We start from the raw sequence: 22,478 nt of genomic DNA on the forward strand, positions 1-22,478 counted from the left end.
ACGAGAATTTTCCATGTCTATTATTTACTGACAAGTGCCAAATGTAATATAGCAGTACATAGCTTTGGATCCATACTATCATTTTATGATAGACAATTAATAGGGAGAATACAGCATCAAAAATGTCCAACCCTTACACTTTACAGCAACTATAAAATATACATGCTCACATTAGGAACCGTTTAAAATGTGCATTTTACACTTATTTTATGTTTCTAAAGAGTCCCAAAAAAATTTGGCGATCTTAAAACAATTTCGACCCCTTTCTTAAATCATGGATCCGCCCCTGTAACCTATTTAACATTGTAATAAGATGTTTGAATATTGTTTTTATTTGTATCACTATTGATTTTGTTATCAGTAAATTAATATCATTGTTATAAACATATGCACATTCATGGCTCTACAATCTGTCGATACATGTATAATGGCGTTGCACAATGTCATGTTTATGACGTCTTTATATTTTAAAGATCCATCGAATGTATGATAAAATTAGTCTGATTATGTTTATATTTTATTAGTTGTTATTGGCTTTGAACTAGCTTTCAGTAACTGCGAGTACTCTCAAATCTGTACTTAGTGTCTTTTTGTTGTTGGGATGTACCCTTCCGCGTCAGTTTTGTGTATTTCTATTTGTATCTATCTGTTGAGTTAAGCCTTTTTCAACTGATTTTTATAGTTTGTTCTTATGTTGTATTCTGTAACACCACTGTCGTAGGTTATGGGAGGGTTGGGCATCCGCTAACATGTTTAATCCTGCCACATGATATATGTGCCTGTCCCGAATCAGGAGCCTGTAATCCTGTGGTTTTCGTTTGTTGCTGTGTTACATATTTGTTATTTGTTCATTATTTTGTACATAAGTTAGGCCGTTAGTTTCATCTAGTGAATAATTTATTGTTTTACATTTGTCATTTCGGGGCTTTTTGTAGCATACTATGCGGAATGAGCTTTAAAAATTGTTGAAGCCGTACGGTAAACTACGAAAACATGTGTAACCCCAAACGCCCCAGCCTATTTTAACTAGAAATAACATAGCTGAATGATGATCCCCAGTCAGTATAAGCTCTAGATAAATTTAAAGTCTAAGGAACGAACCATTTGTTTGAAAAGGCAGTGCGAGATATATATTTGAAAGAAAACATCTGACTCTGGTTTTTGCCTTTTAAAAACAAAAATTCAGGCCGTATCTGGATTGAAAACAATAATCTTGTCCACCTTTTTGGTTAATTTGGAACCCCTCAATTCCCTTAATTTGGTTGGATGAAACATCTCAACAAAAGATTTGGATAAAAAGTACTTGTTTGTCTTTCTTAAATCGTGTCGGTCGTATCGTAAATTTCATTGAATAGCCCGGCGTATATCTGGTTTACAAAAAGAAATCTTTGAGGTTATTCTAACTTAACATACAACAAACGAGAATTTTCCATGTCTATTATTTACTGACAAGTGCCAAATGTAATATAGCAGTACATAGCTTTGGATCCATACTATCATTTTATGATAGACAATTAATAGGGAGAATACAGCATCAAAAATGTCCAACCCTTACACTTTACAGCAACTATAAAATATACATGCTCACATTAGGAACCGTTTAAAATGTGCATTTTACACTTATTTTATGTTTCTAAAGAGTCCCAAAAAAATTTGGCGATCTTAAAACAATTTCGACCCCTTTCTTAAATCATGGATCCGCCCCTGTAACCTATTTAACATTGTAATAAGATGTTTGAATATTGTTTTTATTTGTATCACTATTGATTTTGTTATCAGTAAATTAATATCATTGTTATAAACATATGCACATTCATGGCTCTACAATCTGTCGATACATGTATAATGGCGTTGCACAATGTCATGTTTATGACGTCTTTATATTTTAAAGATCCATCGAATGTATGATAAAATTAGTCTGATTATGTTTATATTTTATTAGTTGTTATTGGCTTTGAACTAGCTTTCAGTAACTGCGAGTACTCTCAAATCTGTACTTAGTGTCTTTTTGTTGTTGGGATGTACCCTTCCGCGTCAGTTTTGTGTATTTCTATTTGTATCTCTGTTGAGTTCAGCCTTTTTCAACTGATTTTTATAGTTTGTTCTTATGTTGTATACTGTTACACCACTGTCGTAGGTTATGGGAGGGTTGGGCATCCGCTAACATGTTTAATCCTGCCACATGATATATGTGCCTGTCCCGAATCAGGAGCCTGTAATCCTGTGGTTTTCGTTTGTTGCTGTGTTACATATTTGTTATTTGTTCATTATTTTGTACATAAGTTAGGCCGTTAGTTTCATCTAGTGAATAATTTATTGTTTTACATTTGTCATTTCGGGGCTTTTTGTAGCATACTATGCGGAATGAGCTTTAAAAATTGTTGAAGCCGTACGGTAAACTATAATAGTTGTTATTTGTTGGCTTTCCATAGTTATTCTCTGTGTTATTTGGTCTCTTGTGAAAAGTTGTCTCATTGGTAGTCATACCGCATATTCTTGTTTATATCATCGGTGTTCAGTGGCGGTTCCAGCGGAGTTTCAGTTGTTTGGAACCTCCTCTTTTTTGATTGACAATTATGATTGTGTATGGTTTAACCCCCTCCCCTTTTATATGACTTGCATATGTTGGACCCCTTTTAGAAATGGCTGGATCCGCGCCTAGTGTTGACAGGCTATTGATACAGTACACGAACTACTGTACTTAAATTAACTGTTTACAATTATTTTAATTTTTGAAAAAATATAAGGCTTAAGTTTTCTATGTCAGGAATAGATAACCTTGGCTGTATTTGGCAAAACGTTTAGGAATTTTTGGTCCTCAATTCTCTTCAACTTCGTACTTTATTTGGCCTTTTTCACGCATTTTAGTTATTCGAGCATCACTGGTGAGTTTTTTGTAGACGAAACGCGAGTCTGGCGCAAATACAAAATTAATTCAACGTCTTAACTGTAAAATACGCAAGAGTTCCGTATGACACATACCACATACCAAATCAACACATTGCAGTTTACTTCTGGGCGACGTCAAATGGAACTATTTCCGTACAAAATCACGAATTTGTTTATACTTTTCTACAGGGAAATGGTATCCAAGTGAGGTACATGCACAAACTTAACAACTGTAACTAAATAGAAAAGATTAGTTTTCCCCAATACAGATTGATTGTTTTTCTGAAAAGTCTCGGTCATTAACGTGATATAATTAGCGATTCTTTATAGTCATTATAATTAGTCGGTAATAGATCATGCCAATTTAGTTGTGCCTTTTTAATTACTTATATTTGGAGTAATGAAGGTGAAACGGAAATTAAACTTATGTAATTCTACCATTTACTTCTTGTATTACATGTAGCTGAGTTATGCATGACGTTTTATACTAATCCTTTTAAAAATCTGGAAATAGAAATATCGATCAATATCTAACAAATTTAAAGAATTAAATCGGATGACAGAAATGATAAAGATTACATTAATCAATATGCAGTATACAAAATATATTTAAATTTAAAAAAAAAGTTATTTAAAATATAAATCTATATTTTTCCATTAAATAAGGAAGCATTAAGTCATTTACGTGATATTTTTATGGTTAAAATTCAAATCACACCGAAAGTATATTTTATAGAATCTCTCGGTTGATTAGGACAGGTAAAATAGCCTTCTACCTGAGACATTTAAATTCGATTCAAAGCGTCCTTGGCAACCGTTGATCCATGCCCTAACGAGTCGTTGACATACTCGTGTTGATGTAATTTCACACAAACATGGGGTTTTGAAAGCTTTATTTTTTTATTTTCTGACATCAAGTTTTCTCGATGACTGAAAGGGAGTGCTAGCTGTAATTTCAGGAACCCCTAAACATAAGGGGTGCTCATTCAAAATGGCAACTACTAACGGAGGACACCTTCCGGTGAAGGCGATCTTGTCAGGACATTTACGAGGATATGAGATTCCAAACATCCCACCAAAAGTTGTTCGAGTTTTTCTGGCCTCTACAGGACAAGGTAAGCTGACCCTGATGTTTAATGCAATCTTGTTTTTATCAATGCATTTTTCTGTCAATATTTAACGATTTTTATTGAAAGATAATGTAATATAAAATCTATGACATGCTCGATGACATGCTGCTAGGGAAACTAGATATTAATAGTATGAAATTCAAAACAGTGTAGCTGTGGCCATTGATTGACCCATCAAAATCATCCATTGACTGGGACAATTTACGTGAACGTTTGTCTGTAACAACCACTGTTCATGACGTACCTACGATAGACATTTAAACTGTGGGGTCAACAAAGGTTTCTTAACGCCTTTAATTATAAAATAATTCGAAAAATTAATCAGGAATAACCTTTGTGTTTTGATTTATATAATTGATATAAATCAAAATATCGTGTTATTTCTGATTAATTTTTCGAATTACTTTATTTAGGTGTTGAGAACCTTTGGTGACCCCATAGTTTAAGTGTCTTTAAAAAGTACATAGTGAGCATTGGTCGTTACATACAAACGTTCACCTAAATTGTCCCAGTCAATGAATGATTTTAATGTGTCAATCAATGGCCACAGCTACACTGTTTTGAATTTCATACTATTTGCAGTAAATACATTGATTGCACTGAGAACACATTTTGTCATTATTCTTTGCGCAGGGAGTATTGATATATATTAAATATTCAGCACTATATAGGAATGATTTTTCAGAGCTAATCTTAGCCATGTACTTTATTATCCTCCTTTTTTTTAAACATTTTTATACTAAAGTATAACAAGTCATAAACTTTAGAATAGTAAACACTAGTAATTTGACCTCATTTTATAGTTGGCAAAATATTATAGATGCAGATAGGAATAAAAGGGGTGTTTTAATGTCAATATGTATATTATGTTATTAATATTTTGGGAAAAAATGCTTCGAGCTTATGTTTGTATTGTTATACGTGACTGAACCGAATCAAAATAAAACTTTTGCATTCGCAATTGTATTCAAGATGTGGAAAATATGTATATATCTATACATTGGGTCTAAGGTCCACATTTGAATTTCACTTGAATCAAGACCATTACAGGCTTAATAATGATTTAATAATAAATCAACTATCGAAATTTACCACTTCAATTGTAGTGTGTATATAGGAAAATAAATGAAACATAAGCATGGTAGGACGATGTGTGTTGTCAACAGTGTCTTACTAGGTCCCTTTAAATTTAAATAAAGAAAATTCAAATTAATGTTTTAAACTAAACAATTTGGCACTCTGTCAATACAGAACATAAAGTTCCAAATTTCAAAAAGCAATAAACTTGAATAAACATTAATATTAAAAGGTATATTTGAACTTCAAATTTAAAACTTTCTCATGAAAACTTTAATCGAGTTTACCTTAAGTTTGCTTGATACTTTTGACCGACCGAGTTCAGTTTTATAGTTGAATTGCTTTGAAAATTTAAGATTCCATATTGATATAGTGTCGATATTAATGCATGGACATTTTAATTTAGTTGTGTTTGTGACTTTCATTACAAAATAGGTACTATATCAAGTTAAACAACCCATTCACGTTGGTTAATAACTTGAATTTATTGCCGATGCAAATCTTCACGGATTATTGTCTATATGAACCGTAGATCCTACTGGTAAACTGCACAAACAAAAACACACTAACGCAAATCCGTACCCTTTAACTCTTTATTTTTACAACCATGGTATTCCAATATATCTTTATTGCAAATATATCCAAATTAGTCAATATGACTACGTGGCGTTAAACACCAATAAACAATAATATTGTAGGCCTTTTTACAGTCAGTCATATTTGAGACTGAGTCCACCTAAGACTGAGATCACAATTTTTGATGGGGTTCGTGTTACCTAGTCTCTAGTTTTTGTCTGTTGTGTCTTGTGTACTAATATTTGTCTGTTTGTTTTTTCTTATATAGCCATGGCGTTGTCAGTTTATTTTCTATTTATGAGTTTGAATGTCCCTCTGATATCTTTTACCCCTCTTGAAGAAAGTAACTGGTTATTCAGTAAGTTACATGCATAGTTTTAAATTGTTCATTATCTCTCTCCTTGACAGACACAGTGACAGAGAGGAATACATTAGTTAGAGAAGTCTACCCTCAGTTACGACAGTATTGTAGACAGAAATACGGATTAGAATTCCAGGTAACATACAGGATTAAGGTGTAAATATTAGGTCAAAATACTTAATTATAATACTATTAAGCATTCGAGTCATTTTAAGACGGCTAATAGAGGAGTTTCTATCTAAGATCTTAAAATTAGTTAATTAAGAATAAACAAAATAATTTCTTTACAAGTATTATAATTTATCTCTTGAAAGAGTATGATCAGCAGAAGAAGTCAAAAGTATCGATAATATAAAAAATTATGACTTGTTTCAAAATCAGTTTTGGTGATACCCCTTTAATATGATCGCAATATGCCAGCAAAGAACAAAATATGAATTCAAATTTATAGACATATGGTGAATAGACGTCAGTCAATATCATACGATCAATAAATGTCTCTATGTAGAACATTTTCAACCATTTTAAAGCTCACCAAAATTGATTTTGAAATAAAAGACATATCATGGATACATTTTCCTCATGACACACATATTATTTCTGCTTCGATGAAGGCGGAAACCTTCAAGGATAACTAGAGTATAGAAGTGTCCTGACAGATGGAATTCTCTAGTCAGTTACACCCTCCTAAAGGGGAACTTTAAGACGAAAAGGACGCCAAGTTGGGTATAACTCGAATGGAGCTTACAATGTTACATTTTATTTATTGTTACGACACTTATAAGACCCCCTTTTTTTGTAGGATCCGTGAGTGAATATATTTTGTGTCATTACATTTTCCGCACATTGCACCCTTGTGGACCCCAAGGAGAACCATTGCAATCTAAATTATTTGTTTGATTTGTATATATAAACCAGTCTGAAAACACATAGCATATTTGCTTTTGGATGTTAATCAATTTACAATCAAAATAGTTTTATCAATGCATCCATCAATACATGTTGTCGTCTTCAAAGCAGCCATTCCCTACAGTTATACACCTAACTCACTTCTTTAAGGCTTACCACATTTCTACGTACTGAATCACCATTATTTGTTCTCTTTTTAAAAAAAATTCTTGGGGTTTGTCTCCCACAGTAGAAAAAAACCCCACTAAAATACAGTTTCATGGGGGTTTTAAGACCAAAAATGTGTATTTGTAAAAACTCCTAAATGTAATATACATGTACATGTATATATGATTTTTGTCGCTTCCTTATATTTCTATCTATTTACAAACAAGATGCTAGTCTTTGTTTTGTTTACTCTGTAAGTGGTCTGCTCTCAACCAACAAGATGAGAATTATAAGCAGTAAACCATGCACAGCATTCCGTGTCTGACATTTTAGCATATGGTTCTTAAAATCAGGAAAATTTGTTTAAAAGAATCAACAGCATCATGACGCACGAAGGTTTTAATGAAAACTTTTTTATGTGTTCATCGGCTTGCTGTCTTATTTAGACGCACAAAGATGAAATTAGCTCGAGAATAACAACGTTGATTGTCTCTTAATTGCACTCTGAGAACCATACGTCTTTCCATTTACCAAAGAAACAAGTTGAAGCATTTATTAAGCTGAAGTTTGATGGATTTTCTATGGAAACCCCATTATCAAATTAATTGAGCACAAAACGTACTGATTTAGAAACTGTCTTTATATATGGATATAGTAAGAAACGTCGCAGCATGTTTTCTCTTCACCCTTAACAGCATTGTCGTCTTGTATAAATCTTTTCATGCGGTGGATTTTTAAATTTGTAATTCACACACGTAAAACAATTAAAATTCAATAAATAGATATCTTTATGACCTGTCGCCTTTTTTCTTCTTCTTCATTTTAAATTTAATTCATTACAGAGTTTAAAACAAATACTGCACCAACGTTATCTATAGTTCAAAATCTACGAAAATCAGTTAAATCTATAAATAAAGTTAAACTCATAATAAATCTTAAATGTTTTATACACATTTGAAATACAAGTATTGATATAAAAGAGGATGTAACTGCTATAACTTCGAAAGGACTAGATTTAGGTACGTGTATGTAATGTGTCGGTTGATTGATTTGAAGTCGCTTAACACCCACAGTATATATATATCTGCTTGATTCATTGCTTTTTTCCCGGTTATCTATAGAGATTTATTCGTCCCAATTTGTTAAGAGGGAAAGAGGTATAGTATATAATTTTTAAAAGATTCCAATCATGAAACGCAAGTCGTGTTTGATTTTGGATATATACATACTATTTAAAGTCTCAATAGGGTCAGAACAATGTTCTGATGATAACATAAAAATTAAGGTGCACACATGAGTTGGTGCTTACAACGATGTAACAATTTCATATACACTTTCTGTGGTAATAAAACGTTGTCAATGGTATATAGGTATAACTAATGGTTTTGACAAGATACAATGCTCATGTTGTATCATTATTTTTTTTTCACTAGAATCTTATGTTTTAATCCTATATTTTCCGCTTTAGAATCCAAATAAAGGGCCAGTCAAGTTCCATTGTTCAGTTTTAATTTATTAAAATCGTGAAGTATGCTGTGAGGGAATCATTTGTTGCAGCCGTTTTAATTGTTTCCTTTCCTTTACATTATAATTGCTTCGATTGTCACCATGTCTTCAGAATTTCTTGTCTTTCATATACATTTGTAGTAAAACTTTAAAGAAATAGTTTTCGACGGCTAAACATTGTTTTGTTGGTCTTGACTGACGGATACAGTTTATATGTAAATATATATTTTTGTTTATGAATATGTGTATACAAGTTGAAAGTTGAAATACTAGTATTATGTCAAAAAAATCATGTTATTCCTTTATGTTTTAGATTGTGGATCTGGACTGGGGACTACCGACAGATAGTTTGCATGCAGACCAAAGCCTTACAGACTTCAAACTTCGTGAAATAAGACGATGCCAAAGATATACCGCTGGACCCACTTTTGTTGTTAGTAGCCGTATATATTTAGTTTGTTTTGTTCATTTATTTAATCGCATTGAAGCATTTAGAGCTACACATAGCACATGTTATAAATATATTAAACGTTTTTACCAATTTATGGTATCTATATCCTTATTGTAGAAGTTTTATTTAAATATGACACACATATCACCCTCATATCATAATGATGAGAAATGTAAATAAAGGCAACAGTAGTATACCGCTGTTCAAACTCATAAATCCATGGACAAAAAACAAAATCGGGGTAACAAACTAAAACTGACGGAAACGCATAAATATAAGAGGAGAACAACGACACAACACTACAATGTAACTAACACACACAGAAACGGACCAAGCATCAGACAAAATCCCACGAGAATAACAAATATAACATCAAAACCAAATACATGAATTTGGGATAGACAAGTACCGTGACACGTCTTATCGTAATGTCAATTTACACTCAAAAATAAGAGAAAACAAACGACGCAACGTTAAATTATAACACACACAGAAACGAACTATAATATAACAATGGCCATATTCCTGACTTGGTACAGGACATTTTTAAAGAAAAAAATGGTGGGTTGAACCTGGTTTTGTGGCATGCCAAAATTTTAAAACAACTAAACAATCTATTACATTACAATTAAGGAATTCGAGATATGTCCAAACATGCAAGTGAGAACAAATTGTGTATCAAATTACCAAATGTTTACAGGTTTGAAACATTTTCGTAAAGACAGAATATGTCTACTGATATAAATTGATTTTTTCGTGTTTACACGTCCAGTAGGCTAGTGCAATACCAAAACATTTTATATAAATGAATAATTACAGTATAAGAGTATTTCTTTTTGACAAAATACCCTTTTTTTCAGGCAATAATTGGTCAGAGATATGGCAACAAAGTCTTGCAGACGTCAATCCCGGCTGAGGAATATGACCTTATTAGAATGGTACTCCATAAACACAAAGGTAGAGAAACAAGGGCAGCACCAATACTGGATAAGTGGTACATAAAGGACAACAACTCTATTGCTCCAGTCTTTATGTTACAAGATGTCGCTTCAGTCATTCCGGACATAATATCAGTAAGCATTAACAGATCGTTGTTCGACAATCATGTGTTTCTAAATGTCAGGAAATATGTCCCTTTATGCAACTTATGTTGATTTTATTTGCAGCTGGAGATGTTTTAAACTTGTATTTTGAAAAAGAGTAATTGATTATTTTAGAATTTCTTTTTCAATCAACCTAAATATCTGGGATTTAATTAGTTTTTAGCTATATCTATGAGATTATCTATTTTAATGCTTTTATATATTTTTTTAAAGAACGACAAGGAGAAGCAGAAAAAAGCTGATCAAGAATGGAAAGAAACTGAAACTGAGATGAAAAGATTGTTGAATAAAGGAGCAGAATTTTGTTACCTCGAAGGTCTAATTGACTCAGATACAAAACAAAAGTACACTATGTCAGGTATGTATCAGATTAGGGTAATCTCCTTAGTAGTTGTGAAGGGATTCATGTTACATATAGGATAGTTATTGCTTTATATAGTTACTAATTTTAAAATAATTGGTTGAACTTTTACTGAGAGTAATCTAATTTGTGTGTTGAATTATAATTACGTTCTAGTTTGATCGTTTATTTATTTCTTCTCGTCTTTGATGGGCAGTTGTTCTATACCATTACATTGAAATTATGATTTGGTTGACCTCTATTAATTTCCTTACGTAAACACTTGTAAGTCATTTGAGCATATTTTACAATCTTTTTCTTTTTTTATAGTAAGATTTTGTTGTTGTTAAAAGAGCTCCTGTCCTAATTCCATCACCAAACGTGACTTATCACCGAATATGTATACTTACAATGAACAACATGTGGGTTTTACTTGTGGAACAGGAACTGTCTATCCCTTTTGGTGCACTTGCGTTTACCTCTATATTTTGTTCATGTATTTATCTGTCTGAGAAGTGTTTTGTTTACCGTTTTGTTTTCCTCTGTGTCTGTACTATTTTTAGCCATGGAGTTCTCTTGGTTCTTCCGACTATTGGTTTTGATTGCTTCCTTTGTAACGTCTCCATCTTTAATGCTTAAGGATACGGAAGAACATTGTTATACTTACGAAAATTATTGGTGGCAAGATATGTACTTTTGTTCCAAATTACTTATTTCTAGAACGAAATTGCCTACGTTTGTCCTTTAAGGTTTAGTGTCTAAATGCATGGTTCATACCCATCTTCTCTATTTTTCACCCTTATTAAGTGCAGCATATGAATAAAGTGAGATTTAGGGTACACTTTTAGTTTCCTTGGTTTTAAATGGGTATTTACAGTACATTATGTTGAAAATTTTAAAAAGGTGTAAAAGTATATGGAAATTTTATTGTTATAGAGGGTTAATTGGTATACCACATCAAATGATTCTTAGTAAAGAAACGTGTATATTATACTTGTGAAATTGAAATAGTAAGCAGTTTCATCTTAATTAGAAATGTTGATTGTATTGGATTTATTAATGTCTCAATGTACTGTTTTGATATTTTAGAATTTGAAAATCAAACACAGATCGGAATTGAAGAAAGCAGCTGTCCATCTTCTCTTGGTGTTGTTCTTCTACGAAAAATTGTAGATTTGACAAACTATATAGATGACCCTAAAGCACCTATATTTACCGAGATATTATACAACGATAAGACCGAAGAGTATGAAACGGATACAGTATCCAGTCATCTACTCAGTAAAATGGCAAACAGACTCAGAAATCTAGTATCAGAAAACAACACAACGTCATTCGACGTTTTGTGGAGATATGATGATGTCATCAGCCCAGAACTACACAAAGATTATCTGAAATCATTCTGTGATAATTTCAAAAACAAATTGATAACTCTTATTGACAACGAGGCTTCCAAACTACCAGTAGACGTAGAACCAGAAATATGTGAAGAGGCGTTAAGTCATCTCATGCGATGCCGTGATTTGGCTGATGATTTCTGTGTCCGAGCTGAAGAATTAGTTGCCTTGCAAAACTACCTCCAAAATAATTACAACCATCCCATTGTCATCCATGGTGCCTCAGGATCAGGGAAAAGTACACTGATTTCAAAGTTGTGTGTTGAGGTCAGTAATAACCAGATAAATATAGCAATAAGTAAAGTAATGTGCATCCATGGCAATTGTTTACAGGTATTACAAGTAATCATGTATTGAATCGTGTTTAAAAAGGATAAGTAGTTCTAGAAGAGGGACGAAAGATACCAAAGGGACAGTCAAACTCATAAATCTAAAACAAACTGACAACACCATGGCTAAAAATGAAAAAGACAAACAGAAAAACAATAGTACACATGACACAACATAGAAAACTAAAGAATAAACAACACGAACCCCACCAAAAACTAGGGGTGATCTCAGGTGCTCCGGAAGGGTAAGCAGATCCTGCTCCACATGTGGCACCCGTCGTGTTGCTTATGTGATTACAAATCCGGTAAATAGTCTAATTCGGTAGGTCACATCCATGAAAGGGAAGGGGATTGTAGTTACGACGTAAGGAACATATCCGATATCATTTGTGAAACGGTTATTCCATAACGGTCAACCAACTCGTGATGGCGTCCGTAAAATTTACGACGGGATGATTTCAACTTCACCATTTGGAACTCTTGGTTTAAAAGCTTCCTTGTGAGCAGTAACCCTCTATCAAGAAAATCATGATAGGAAATGCAAGCACGGGAATATCGTATCAATTGGGAGATATATACCCCGTATGCAGGTGCTGCTGGAATGTTGCTACTTAGAAATGGAAAGTTCACAATTGGAAATCTGAAATCATCTCTTTTGTCGTAAAGTTTTGTTTTCAACCAACCCTCATTGTCAATTTCTAGATGTAAGTCAAGATATGAAGCCGACTTAACTGTATCTGTAGTATCCTTTATCTCCAATTCGATGGGATAGATGCGTTCCACATAGTCACCAAATTTTGAATTGTTTAGTGAAAGAACGTCATCTATATAGCGGAAAGTAGAGTTAAAGGATATTGCTAACTTCTTATCTTCCTTCCTAAGAAGTTCCTGCATGAAGTCGGCCTCATAATAATAAAGAAACGAGTCGGCAAGTAGAGGGGCACAGTTTGTTCTCATTGGGATGCCGACAGTCTGTTGAAAAACACGTCTTCTACCTTTACATTATGTTTTTATCACATTTTAATATATAGACTCATTTTTACTAAGTATTTCGTGATTCCGAACATGTTACATTATAACAACAGTTAAAATGCATTAGGCGAAGAGAGAGAAAACCCCATTTCAAAACCAAATATATCATTTTATACTTTGATTCTATTGGAAAAGGTAACTATTCTACATGTACTGTAAATTAATATATGCATGGATGTATCACGATAAATCACAATTTTGTATAGTACCACTAGACTATCAATATCGTGTGATTAGGATGAGTTAGAAAGTTTGTAAGTTATTCACAAACAAACACATCGCCCCGAATATACATGAGACATTTGCCAATGGACGGACGTTAATCGAACATTGAAAAAAAAACATTTTATAAGCAATGTATGTATGCTTCTAAAAATTGAAATGAATTAATAACAGTCAACAATTTTACATAATGGTGTGTTCAAATTCCATTCTTGTTTTCTGTTTTTAGATACCAGAAGTGTTCAACAAGAATGCAATAACTGTTGTACGATATGTTGGATATACGTCTAGGAGTTCTGATATCAAACAGTTGCTAAGCAGTCTTTGTACACAGATCTTAGTTGCGTTGGGGAAAGAGAATAACGAAATTCCAAAAGATTTCAAAGACCAACAAAACCTGTTCCACAATTTATTGAAGAACATTCCAGATGACAAACTGTTGATACTATTATTGGATGGAATAGAGCAGATTTCAAAGGACTACAACGCTCACTTGTTGTCATGGCTACCTGGACAATTGCCAACAAATGTTAAAATAATTTTAACAACTGATCCGGTTTCTAACAAAATTCTGGAGAAACTGAAGAAAGACGTCGTTACAAATGAATCTTCATTCATTGAACTCCGAGATTTAGATCTTGAATCATGCGTACTTACACTTGACTTTTTTCTGTTTCGCTATGGACGGAAACTAACTGATCAACAGAAAATGGCATTTCAAAGTGCATTTTCAAAACATCCATGTCTTCTTTACATTAGTCTTTGTGCTGAGAAAGCTCGTCACTTGAAATCCACTGAAACGATGGAAAACGTTATTTTTCCAGAAAATACTGTTGATGCAATAAATAGATTGTTCGATGAATTAGAAACGGATCATGGAACCACGTTAGTTTCCCGCGCAATGTGCTATCTGGTGGCATCAATGACGGGATTAGGTGATCTGGAAATGGAAGATGTTCTTTCAATGGATGACGATGTTCTAAATTCTATTTATGTCACGCACCATCCACCAACAAGACGTATACCGTTTATAAAATGGTTGCGTTTAAAGGAAGTAATCAATAGGTTCCTTCTAGAGAGGGTAACAAATGGTGTAACATTTTACTATTGGCGGCATGACCAGTTTGCGGACGTCATTCGAGAACGATATATGAAAGATGAAAGCATAGTGAAAACCGTTCACTCGTTGCTAGCCGATTATTTCCTTGGAACATGGGCAAATAAACCCAAACCCATTTCGCCAATGTCAAATGAACGCAGCGCGGTGATTAAAGCGTCTGGAACCAACAGCGAACGTTTTGTACCGGAACAACCTTTGACTTTTCAACTTGATAACAGTCCAGTAAGATTTAATCGCAGGATGTACGACCAGGTACCTAGAAATTTGTATAAAGCAGAGAGATTTGATGAACTTAATAAACTGATTTTGTTTAATTATGAATGGATATATAGCAAAACGAAAGCTTTGTCACTTCAGCATATTTTTGCAGACTTTGCTTTAAACCCAGGTGTGGAGGCTCATTTAGTTGAAGAAGCTTTGCGTGTTGCCGAAGCTACAATCGAGACCGATATCAATAATATGGCACCTGAGATATCTGGGCATCTCCTACCATACTACAAAACTCTTCCTAACATTAAAGCTTTAGTATATCAGTGTGATACGGCCGGGTTAAAACACTGTGCAATGGTGCCAAATTTTTCTTACTTGCAAGTTCCTGGAAGCTCTCTTCAGTTTACATTTAGCACCGAAGTTCCGTCTGATTACTTCCGTTTTATGAAAGATGAACGATTTCTTCTGTCAAAGCACAGGGATTCTCCATACATTAATGTATTTGACATGATCACAGGTGAAACCAAGAAGAACATTTTTACATCAAATGGCGCGCTTTATGTTACGCCTGACGGTGCAAAATTTCTCATTGTAGACCATGTGACCGAAAAGGCCATTAAAGTTCACAAATCTGAAACGGGAGAGTTCATTGGTCAGTTAATCGTACTTAATAACATCGATGTGAAACCAAAGGAGAAATACAAGATAAGCGACATTTGTCTGACCAATGACAGACTGTGTGTGTTAGTAACTACCGATGTAAGTTACCTGTGCATAGCTGACATAGAGTCTTGCCACTTCTTACAGATCATTTGTCTAGATGGACGTTCGGACATGTGTAGGATCTCGAATGATGGTCAGTTTGTGTTCTGCAATTCTAATGAGTTTCTTCTATCATACGACGTGTACTCACTCGAACATATTTATACCCTAGCAATAGCTTATCGACCAGTCTCAATGGCCTTTACCAAAGATGGATGCAGAGCTTATCTGTGCAATGAATCGGAAACGAAACTGACCATCATTCATTTGCATCGTGGGTCGGTTGAAATGGTGTACAAAACAGTACTAGATGAAGACATGCCTAACGACAGACTTCAAAATCTGTGCATTTCACCAAATGACGAGATGGTGCTTGTAAGAGGTCTAGAGAACATTGTGGTGTATGGACGTTCAAATGAAAAGGTTATTGCAAGGTTTCCTCGACCAAAGGATGTCCCAAAAGAATTCAAACTGCCAAAGAGGAATATTGTAGAACTGAGCTATAAACAAGCAGAATTTTCAAGAGACGGCAAATTTGTTATTGGTACAATATTTAGAAACATTTATCTTTGGCAGATATCAACAAGCAATCTTATCACTACAATACAAGCACCAGTCGGTATCATTGCAAGGCTTATGGTTTGTCAAAAGAGTAGTCACGTCGTAACGCAGCTGGATCACTCTAACGAGATACAAGTTTGGAATATAGGTGATGCCGTAAACCAGGTAGATATGCTTGACAAGTTATCAGGACCAATAGTTGACGTCCAAGTCACTTCCGACAACTCCATTGCATATGTTGTATGCAAAAATAGCGACGAAATAGGTGTAATCGACATGTGCAGTGGTGTCATGTTGGATTTACTCACACATGATAGCAACGTAAAGGATTTTGCTATCACTCCAACCGGAAGTTACGCCCTGGTATCTACATCAACCAAGAAGAAAGATATTTCGAACAAACTGTGGGATATGTCAGAAAGACAAATTATTAAGGAGTTTGGAAATGCCGTCGGGTTTTGTATATCTCCACACCAAGAATCATACATTTTGTTTGTGTCTCAAGAAAATATGAAATATCAAGCTCCCTACTCCGTCACCATGTTTAGATTCATCGGAGACGCTTTCCACGAATACGTTCATCCGTTGGCTTTGAAATTCGTCCTCGACAAACCGTTTTTGACCTATGATGACAAATATTTAGTAGTTCTTACAGCACAGGACCACATACAGACAAAAGCAGCGTATGATACCCCAACCATCTGTACATTTTCAATGGAAGAAGATATGAAGGTTGCGTATTTTACACCGGAAAGTTTCGAAGGTTCTGTCAATATCGGGTCAATACTAAAGTTAATGCCTTGCAAGAACAATCCATATACGATTGCAGTACTTTACGAATCAAGTGATGATATCAACAAAAATTATTACGCAAGTGAATCCGGAATGGGTCGCGGATTTCTGATTCTTGACATCTGCAGTGGGTCTTTGATAAGCATTTGTTACCCATTCATGCCGAATGAACCAAGAGTTGATAGGGGCATTCTTTTTGCGGACGACTTTTCATTTTGCCTCGACGATCTGTCAAATATATTCGACATAGGGCAACAAGACTATATTGGCCGACTTACAGATATTGGCGTTATGCCATGCTTAACGGCATTAAATGGTGACGTCATTGTTTATTGTGATAGCACAAAACTGCTTGTAGTGCGTGTGCGTGATGGAAAGTTAATCGCTGCATGCGACGTTCATTCCCGATTGTGCAAGTTAAAATTATGTCCAAATGAGAGAACTCTAATTGCCGGATGTGAAGACGGAACCATAGCCTCATACGTCATTATTGACCCGGAAGCAGATGATCCCGAATCAATCGTCCAACATCTAGGCAGTAGGCAAGTTGAAAATAGCGGTGAAATGGATGGGCGTATGTCCCGATCGTGGGATAAAGTGTCAAGTGAAGCAAATCTGTCTCGACCACCATCTGCAATGAGCAATGGACCCAAAGAAAGAATACTCTTGAACAAAGTCGAACACATGCCAGTAGTTAGGCCGAGCTCTGATACACTTTTGTACCTTAATGCAAACTCAAAAACATGTTCTGTTATGTAATTCATAGTCTAGTCTTATTTTATGTTCAGAAACTTCGGTTTTCTTTGCTTGTATTTTATGCATACGGCATTCATGCCACATATTAATGTATACTACTTTACATAGGGACTTGCATTGCTCAACATGCTTAATAATTACTGTTTGGTCTGTTCCAATTTTATAATTGATATAATATTTTTTTTTAAAGCAGCCTTTTTATATATCATTGGCTTTTTAACGAAATAGATCACTGCAATCACGTGCATTTGCCTTACAGAATATGTTGAGACAATGCATACATTATATACAGTATATTTAACATCCTATTTCATGAAAGCTAATTGCCCTTTTATTATTCAAGATGCATAGCCGAAGATACAGTGGTCTGGCAATTTAAAACTCGCTTTCTTATATATAAGTAAGATGAAATATTTATTTGTAAAAACAGGAAAATATAGGTTGAAATGTTTCGTATATTTCGGAAACGTCGCTTTATGGTCCAGTCTATATTCATTGTTGTATTTAAACTACCAAACAAGTGCTCTTAATATACAATTGTTAGAAGCCAAAGTCTGTGATATTTGTATATTTATTATTAAAACTACGTAACTGTAAGAATAGTTCTATTCTTTGATGTGAATACAAGAAAATAAAAAGTGTACGTCAATGAGACAACATCCCAACAACTCAATTAAACCAATGAATCCAGTCCATTGCCTTTTGATATATATAAAACAAGAATGTGTCCATAGTACACAGATGCCCCACTCGTACTATCATTTTCTGTGTTCAGTGGACCATGAAATTAGGGTAACAATTCTAATTTGGCATTTAAATTAGAAAGATCATATAAGTTTCAAGTTGATTGGACTTCAACTTCATCAAAAACTACCTTGACCAAAAACTTTAACCTGAAGTTCGCACTGTCATTTTCTATGTTCAGTGAACCGTGAAATTGGGGTCAAAACACTAATTTGGCATTAAAATTAGAAAGATCATAGATTCAGTTTCAGATTCAATAGTTTATTAAAGTCTCACCACATAAATACAAGTATAAACACAATATAATATCAAGTACACAATATAAAAATTTAGAATGCAAGTGCTATTCTTAAAAGAACTATGAGATAACATTGAGAAAGGAAATGGGGAATGTGTCAAAGCGACAACAACCCGACCATAGAGCAGTCAGCAGCCGAAGGCTTATGAGAGACTGTTATATACAATTATAAAACAACAGAATTAAAACATAGTTTTGTTATTTACACAAAACATAAAAGTGCAATATCACCATGCACATTCAATGATAAAACCTGATACATGTACATAATAAAAATAACAATGATATTTAACAGTATAAGATACTATTTAGTCGCAATAAAACATAACAGGTTTTGGCAACAGAACTACAAACATTTTCATTTTTGAATAAAAATATTAATTTTTCATCATCTGACAAAGTTAAACACATATCATAGGGCACATGTGTACTGAGTTTCAAGTTGATTGGACTTCAACTTCATCAAAAACTACCTTGACCAAAAACTTTAACCTGAAGCGGGACGAACGAACGGACGCACAGACCAGAAAACAAAATGCCCTTCTACTATCGTAGGTGGGGCATAAAAAAGAATACGTGGTATGATTGCCAATGATACAAAAAAATCTCTATCCTCAAGAGATACAGAAATTAACATCTATGGGTCAACGTATGGCCTTCAACAATGAACAAAGCCATTACCGCATAGACAGCTGTAAAAGACCCCGAAATGACAAACGTATGGCCTTCAACAATGAACAAAGCCATTACCGCATAGACAGCTGTAGAAGATCCCGAAATGACAAAATGTAAACAATTCTAACGAGAAAACTCGAAATATTCAACATGTTTGAAATGTTCAATCTGTGAATATGATAGTGAACTCTATGAAGATGTTTGTGGTGAGCGTCAATAACATGTGGTTGCCTTATTTTTTTTTATTTTTTCACATTTTACTCTTTTATATTACGGACGATGTCTTTCCCTAAATATTTTGTTTCCTTTGTACTCTTTTTCTAAAATTCGATGTCGCTGCAATATAATCTTAATACTTAAATCACGAATCTAGAGTATGATTGTAAACATATCCTTATGTAGAAACCTGTATACATGTCTCTATGCATCGTATGTTGTTATTTTATCTTCTCGTGGTAATTCCGAAACCTGATGAATGAATCTCACTATTCACTTAGAATCTAACAAAATGTGTCAACAAGGAGATCAGATAACTAATCTGTATTTTCTATGTTTCTATGCTACAGTTTGGAGAATGGACTTGGCAAATCTAGCAGCAGAAATATGATATATGATATTAACTCAATAATTGATTCCTTCACTGATGATTTCGTATAGTAGAGAGAGATTGAAAATGAATGTTTAGGAAAAGTCATTTGTTTCAACAATTTGATAAGATTTGATATCTATAATATCTGGCTTTAGCATTCCCTCGGCATCTATTTTACTCAATTTGAGAAAGCATAATGAACCCTGTGGCAACCAAATATTAAAAATTGTTTGGGGACGTCCGTATGATTTTCCTTGGGGCATTGTATGAGGGTATTGAAAATTTAAAACATGGCCTGGTAAAAAATTAAAAAAACACTAACTTTGTTTTCGACAGATTAACACTGAATATTCTGCAACACAAATGCAGGAAACAAATATGCACAAAACTTGGTGAAAAAACATATTCTCGCGGCGTTATAGCAGGCGGAACAAATATCCACCAAAAGATATAGAATGGCCGTCCCTTCAACAACTTTGACTACCTGTCTATAAGGGTCTCATAAAGTCTGTTTTATTTCACAAGCCATACTAAGAAATGATGAAATAAAGTGTCAAAGCACATTTAGGAATAAAAAAAATAAGGATTTTTGATAGTTTGCCTTCGTATGATTTATAAACTCAAAAATTAAAAGAAAGGTATTTTTTATTTCAGTTTCACAGAATACTTAACATTGTAATGCTTAAAATTTAAGTTAACATTCTATAACAACCTGATAAAATAATTGCTGTGTTGATCAGTGTTAATATTGTCATACATTCTCATTATTCCCCATACAGTTTAACTAGAAAGCTTGATCAAAACCTTCATTCTAAGGAATTCGATTCTCACCCTAGACATTTATTTGGAATTGACAGCCTGGTTATCCGTCTTGTCAATACCGTCAGTTTAATAATAACAGGTATATAAAACTGTCACTCTTAGATGTCTATATCAGTGTTTAATATATAAAATGCCTGCAAGATTCAGTCATTTTACATAATGACTAATTTTTCTAGGCATTTTACAAAATACCTGGAAAAGTTACAAGGCATTTTACAAAATGCCTGAAATTATTTCAAAGAAAGAAATATCAAAAATAAAAACAAATGAAAGATTTGAACACCAGAACGGTTTTATTTATGATAATTATTACTGAATGAAAAAAGAAGAGTTTAAAAACTGAAAAACAAATTTTACTGAATTATTTAAAAAAAACTCGACAATTATTTATCATTTCCCAAAATGTTTGATGACAGAACTGTTACACAATATTTGTCCTGAACGTTTGTAAATAAATAATTGTTTGCTGTAAAATCTGGTTTTAGCACTTCAACCATATATGGAGAAACTTGAATCATCACACATTCGCAATAAGCAATTGTCAATTGACCCCTTATGGAGTTATTGCTCTTTATAGTAAATTTTCAACATTTTTTTTAAAATGTTTGTAATCTTTTTCACAAATAAATGTAAACCTAGCCACAATTTTCAATAGGCTATTTTGATTGAAAACTGTATCCGACGACACAACCAACCATATCTTTGCATCACATCAAAACACAGCCTTGTATGGCAAAACCCATATTGCAGAGGGAAATCTGTTTAGATGTGGGTGTATGACATTAAAATTTTCATTATTTGGAGATATTAAATATTGTTATATGTTAGGAAAATGCAATACTGTTTTCACGTTAAGAATTCTTCATTTTTTTTTTTTTTTATTTATGGCTGTTCTGCAGGTGGAATTTTCTGTCCATATCCAAAATACCTTCATTTCAATTGCAAGCGTCTGTCCTTTATTCGGGTCAATCCCCTAAAGAACTAACCCATATGGACTATAACCAATTTGTTCTTGTCTAAAAAATGTATGACATATTTGCGAATTGGTTTGCGAAATTTCGATGTTTCTATCAACGCAGTATATTTTTGATTGGGATTCGCAATAGTTTTGAATGAGATTTGGTCTTTATTTTAAGTTCTATGAGGGATAGAATATTTATGTTGTATATTCATTATTTTCTCGTATCCTGGTTGTCAAATGACATCCAGAGAACTGTCTTGAATACCCATCTATGCTTTGAAGCTTTTGATCTCCGAATACAGTGTGTATTGCTAATTATTCATTTTTAGATGATGACGTTCCCTTGTCACCATCTGATGGTGTATATATCCAACGTGTTCTATTCGCTCGTGTATCATTAAGATGGCGTAATTACGTATTAAATTTGATTCACTCATATGGTCTTTGCATCGGAAATACACACATTTATTCTAAATCCAGTTGATGGAATTATACGACTCTTATACGGGTTAGGTTCTTATCGTATATTTTATGATGGCATGATACTAAACCCCTAACGGGAGGAGTTGTGTTTGATTTTCATATGATGAAGAATTAATCTTTCAGTTAGTTTAATCAGGTCTGGAGCATATCAGTAACTCCTTGTAGTATTGTTAGTTTATGTTTCATTGTCATTATGCATAGTTTCTTTGGTTACCTATTCTGAAATCGGACTCGTA

The 22,478-nt window shown here is 33.7% G+C and overlaps 1 protein-coding gene across 1 annotated transcript; it reads left to right on the forward strand.

Moving 5' to 3' along the window:
- Positions 1-3,656: 3,656 nt before the first annotated feature.
- Positions 3,657-18,267, forward strand: LOC139500364 (NACHT and WD repeat domain-containing protein 2-like). Its single transcript, XM_071289109.1, has 7 exons — positions 3,657-4,004; positions 6,081-6,169; positions 8,909-9,028; positions 9,907-10,119; positions 10,363-10,507; positions 11,579-12,153; positions 13,699-18,267. The coding sequence occupies exons 1-7, from the start codon at positions 3,881-3,883 to the stop codon at positions 17,671-17,673; spliced, it is 5,241 nt and encodes a 1,746-aa protein (XP_071145210.1). The 5' UTR covers positions 3,657-3,880; the 3' UTR covers positions 17,674-18,267.
- The last annotated feature ends 4,211 nt before the right edge of the window (positions 18,268-22,478 follow it).

Source organism: Mytilus edulis, chromosome 1, assembly GCF_963676685.1.
Source record: "Mytilus edulis chromosome 1, xbMytEdul2.2, whole genome shotgun sequence".
Lineage (NCBI taxonomy): Eukaryota > Metazoa > Mollusca > Bivalvia > Mytilida > Mytilidae > Mytilus > Mytilus edulis.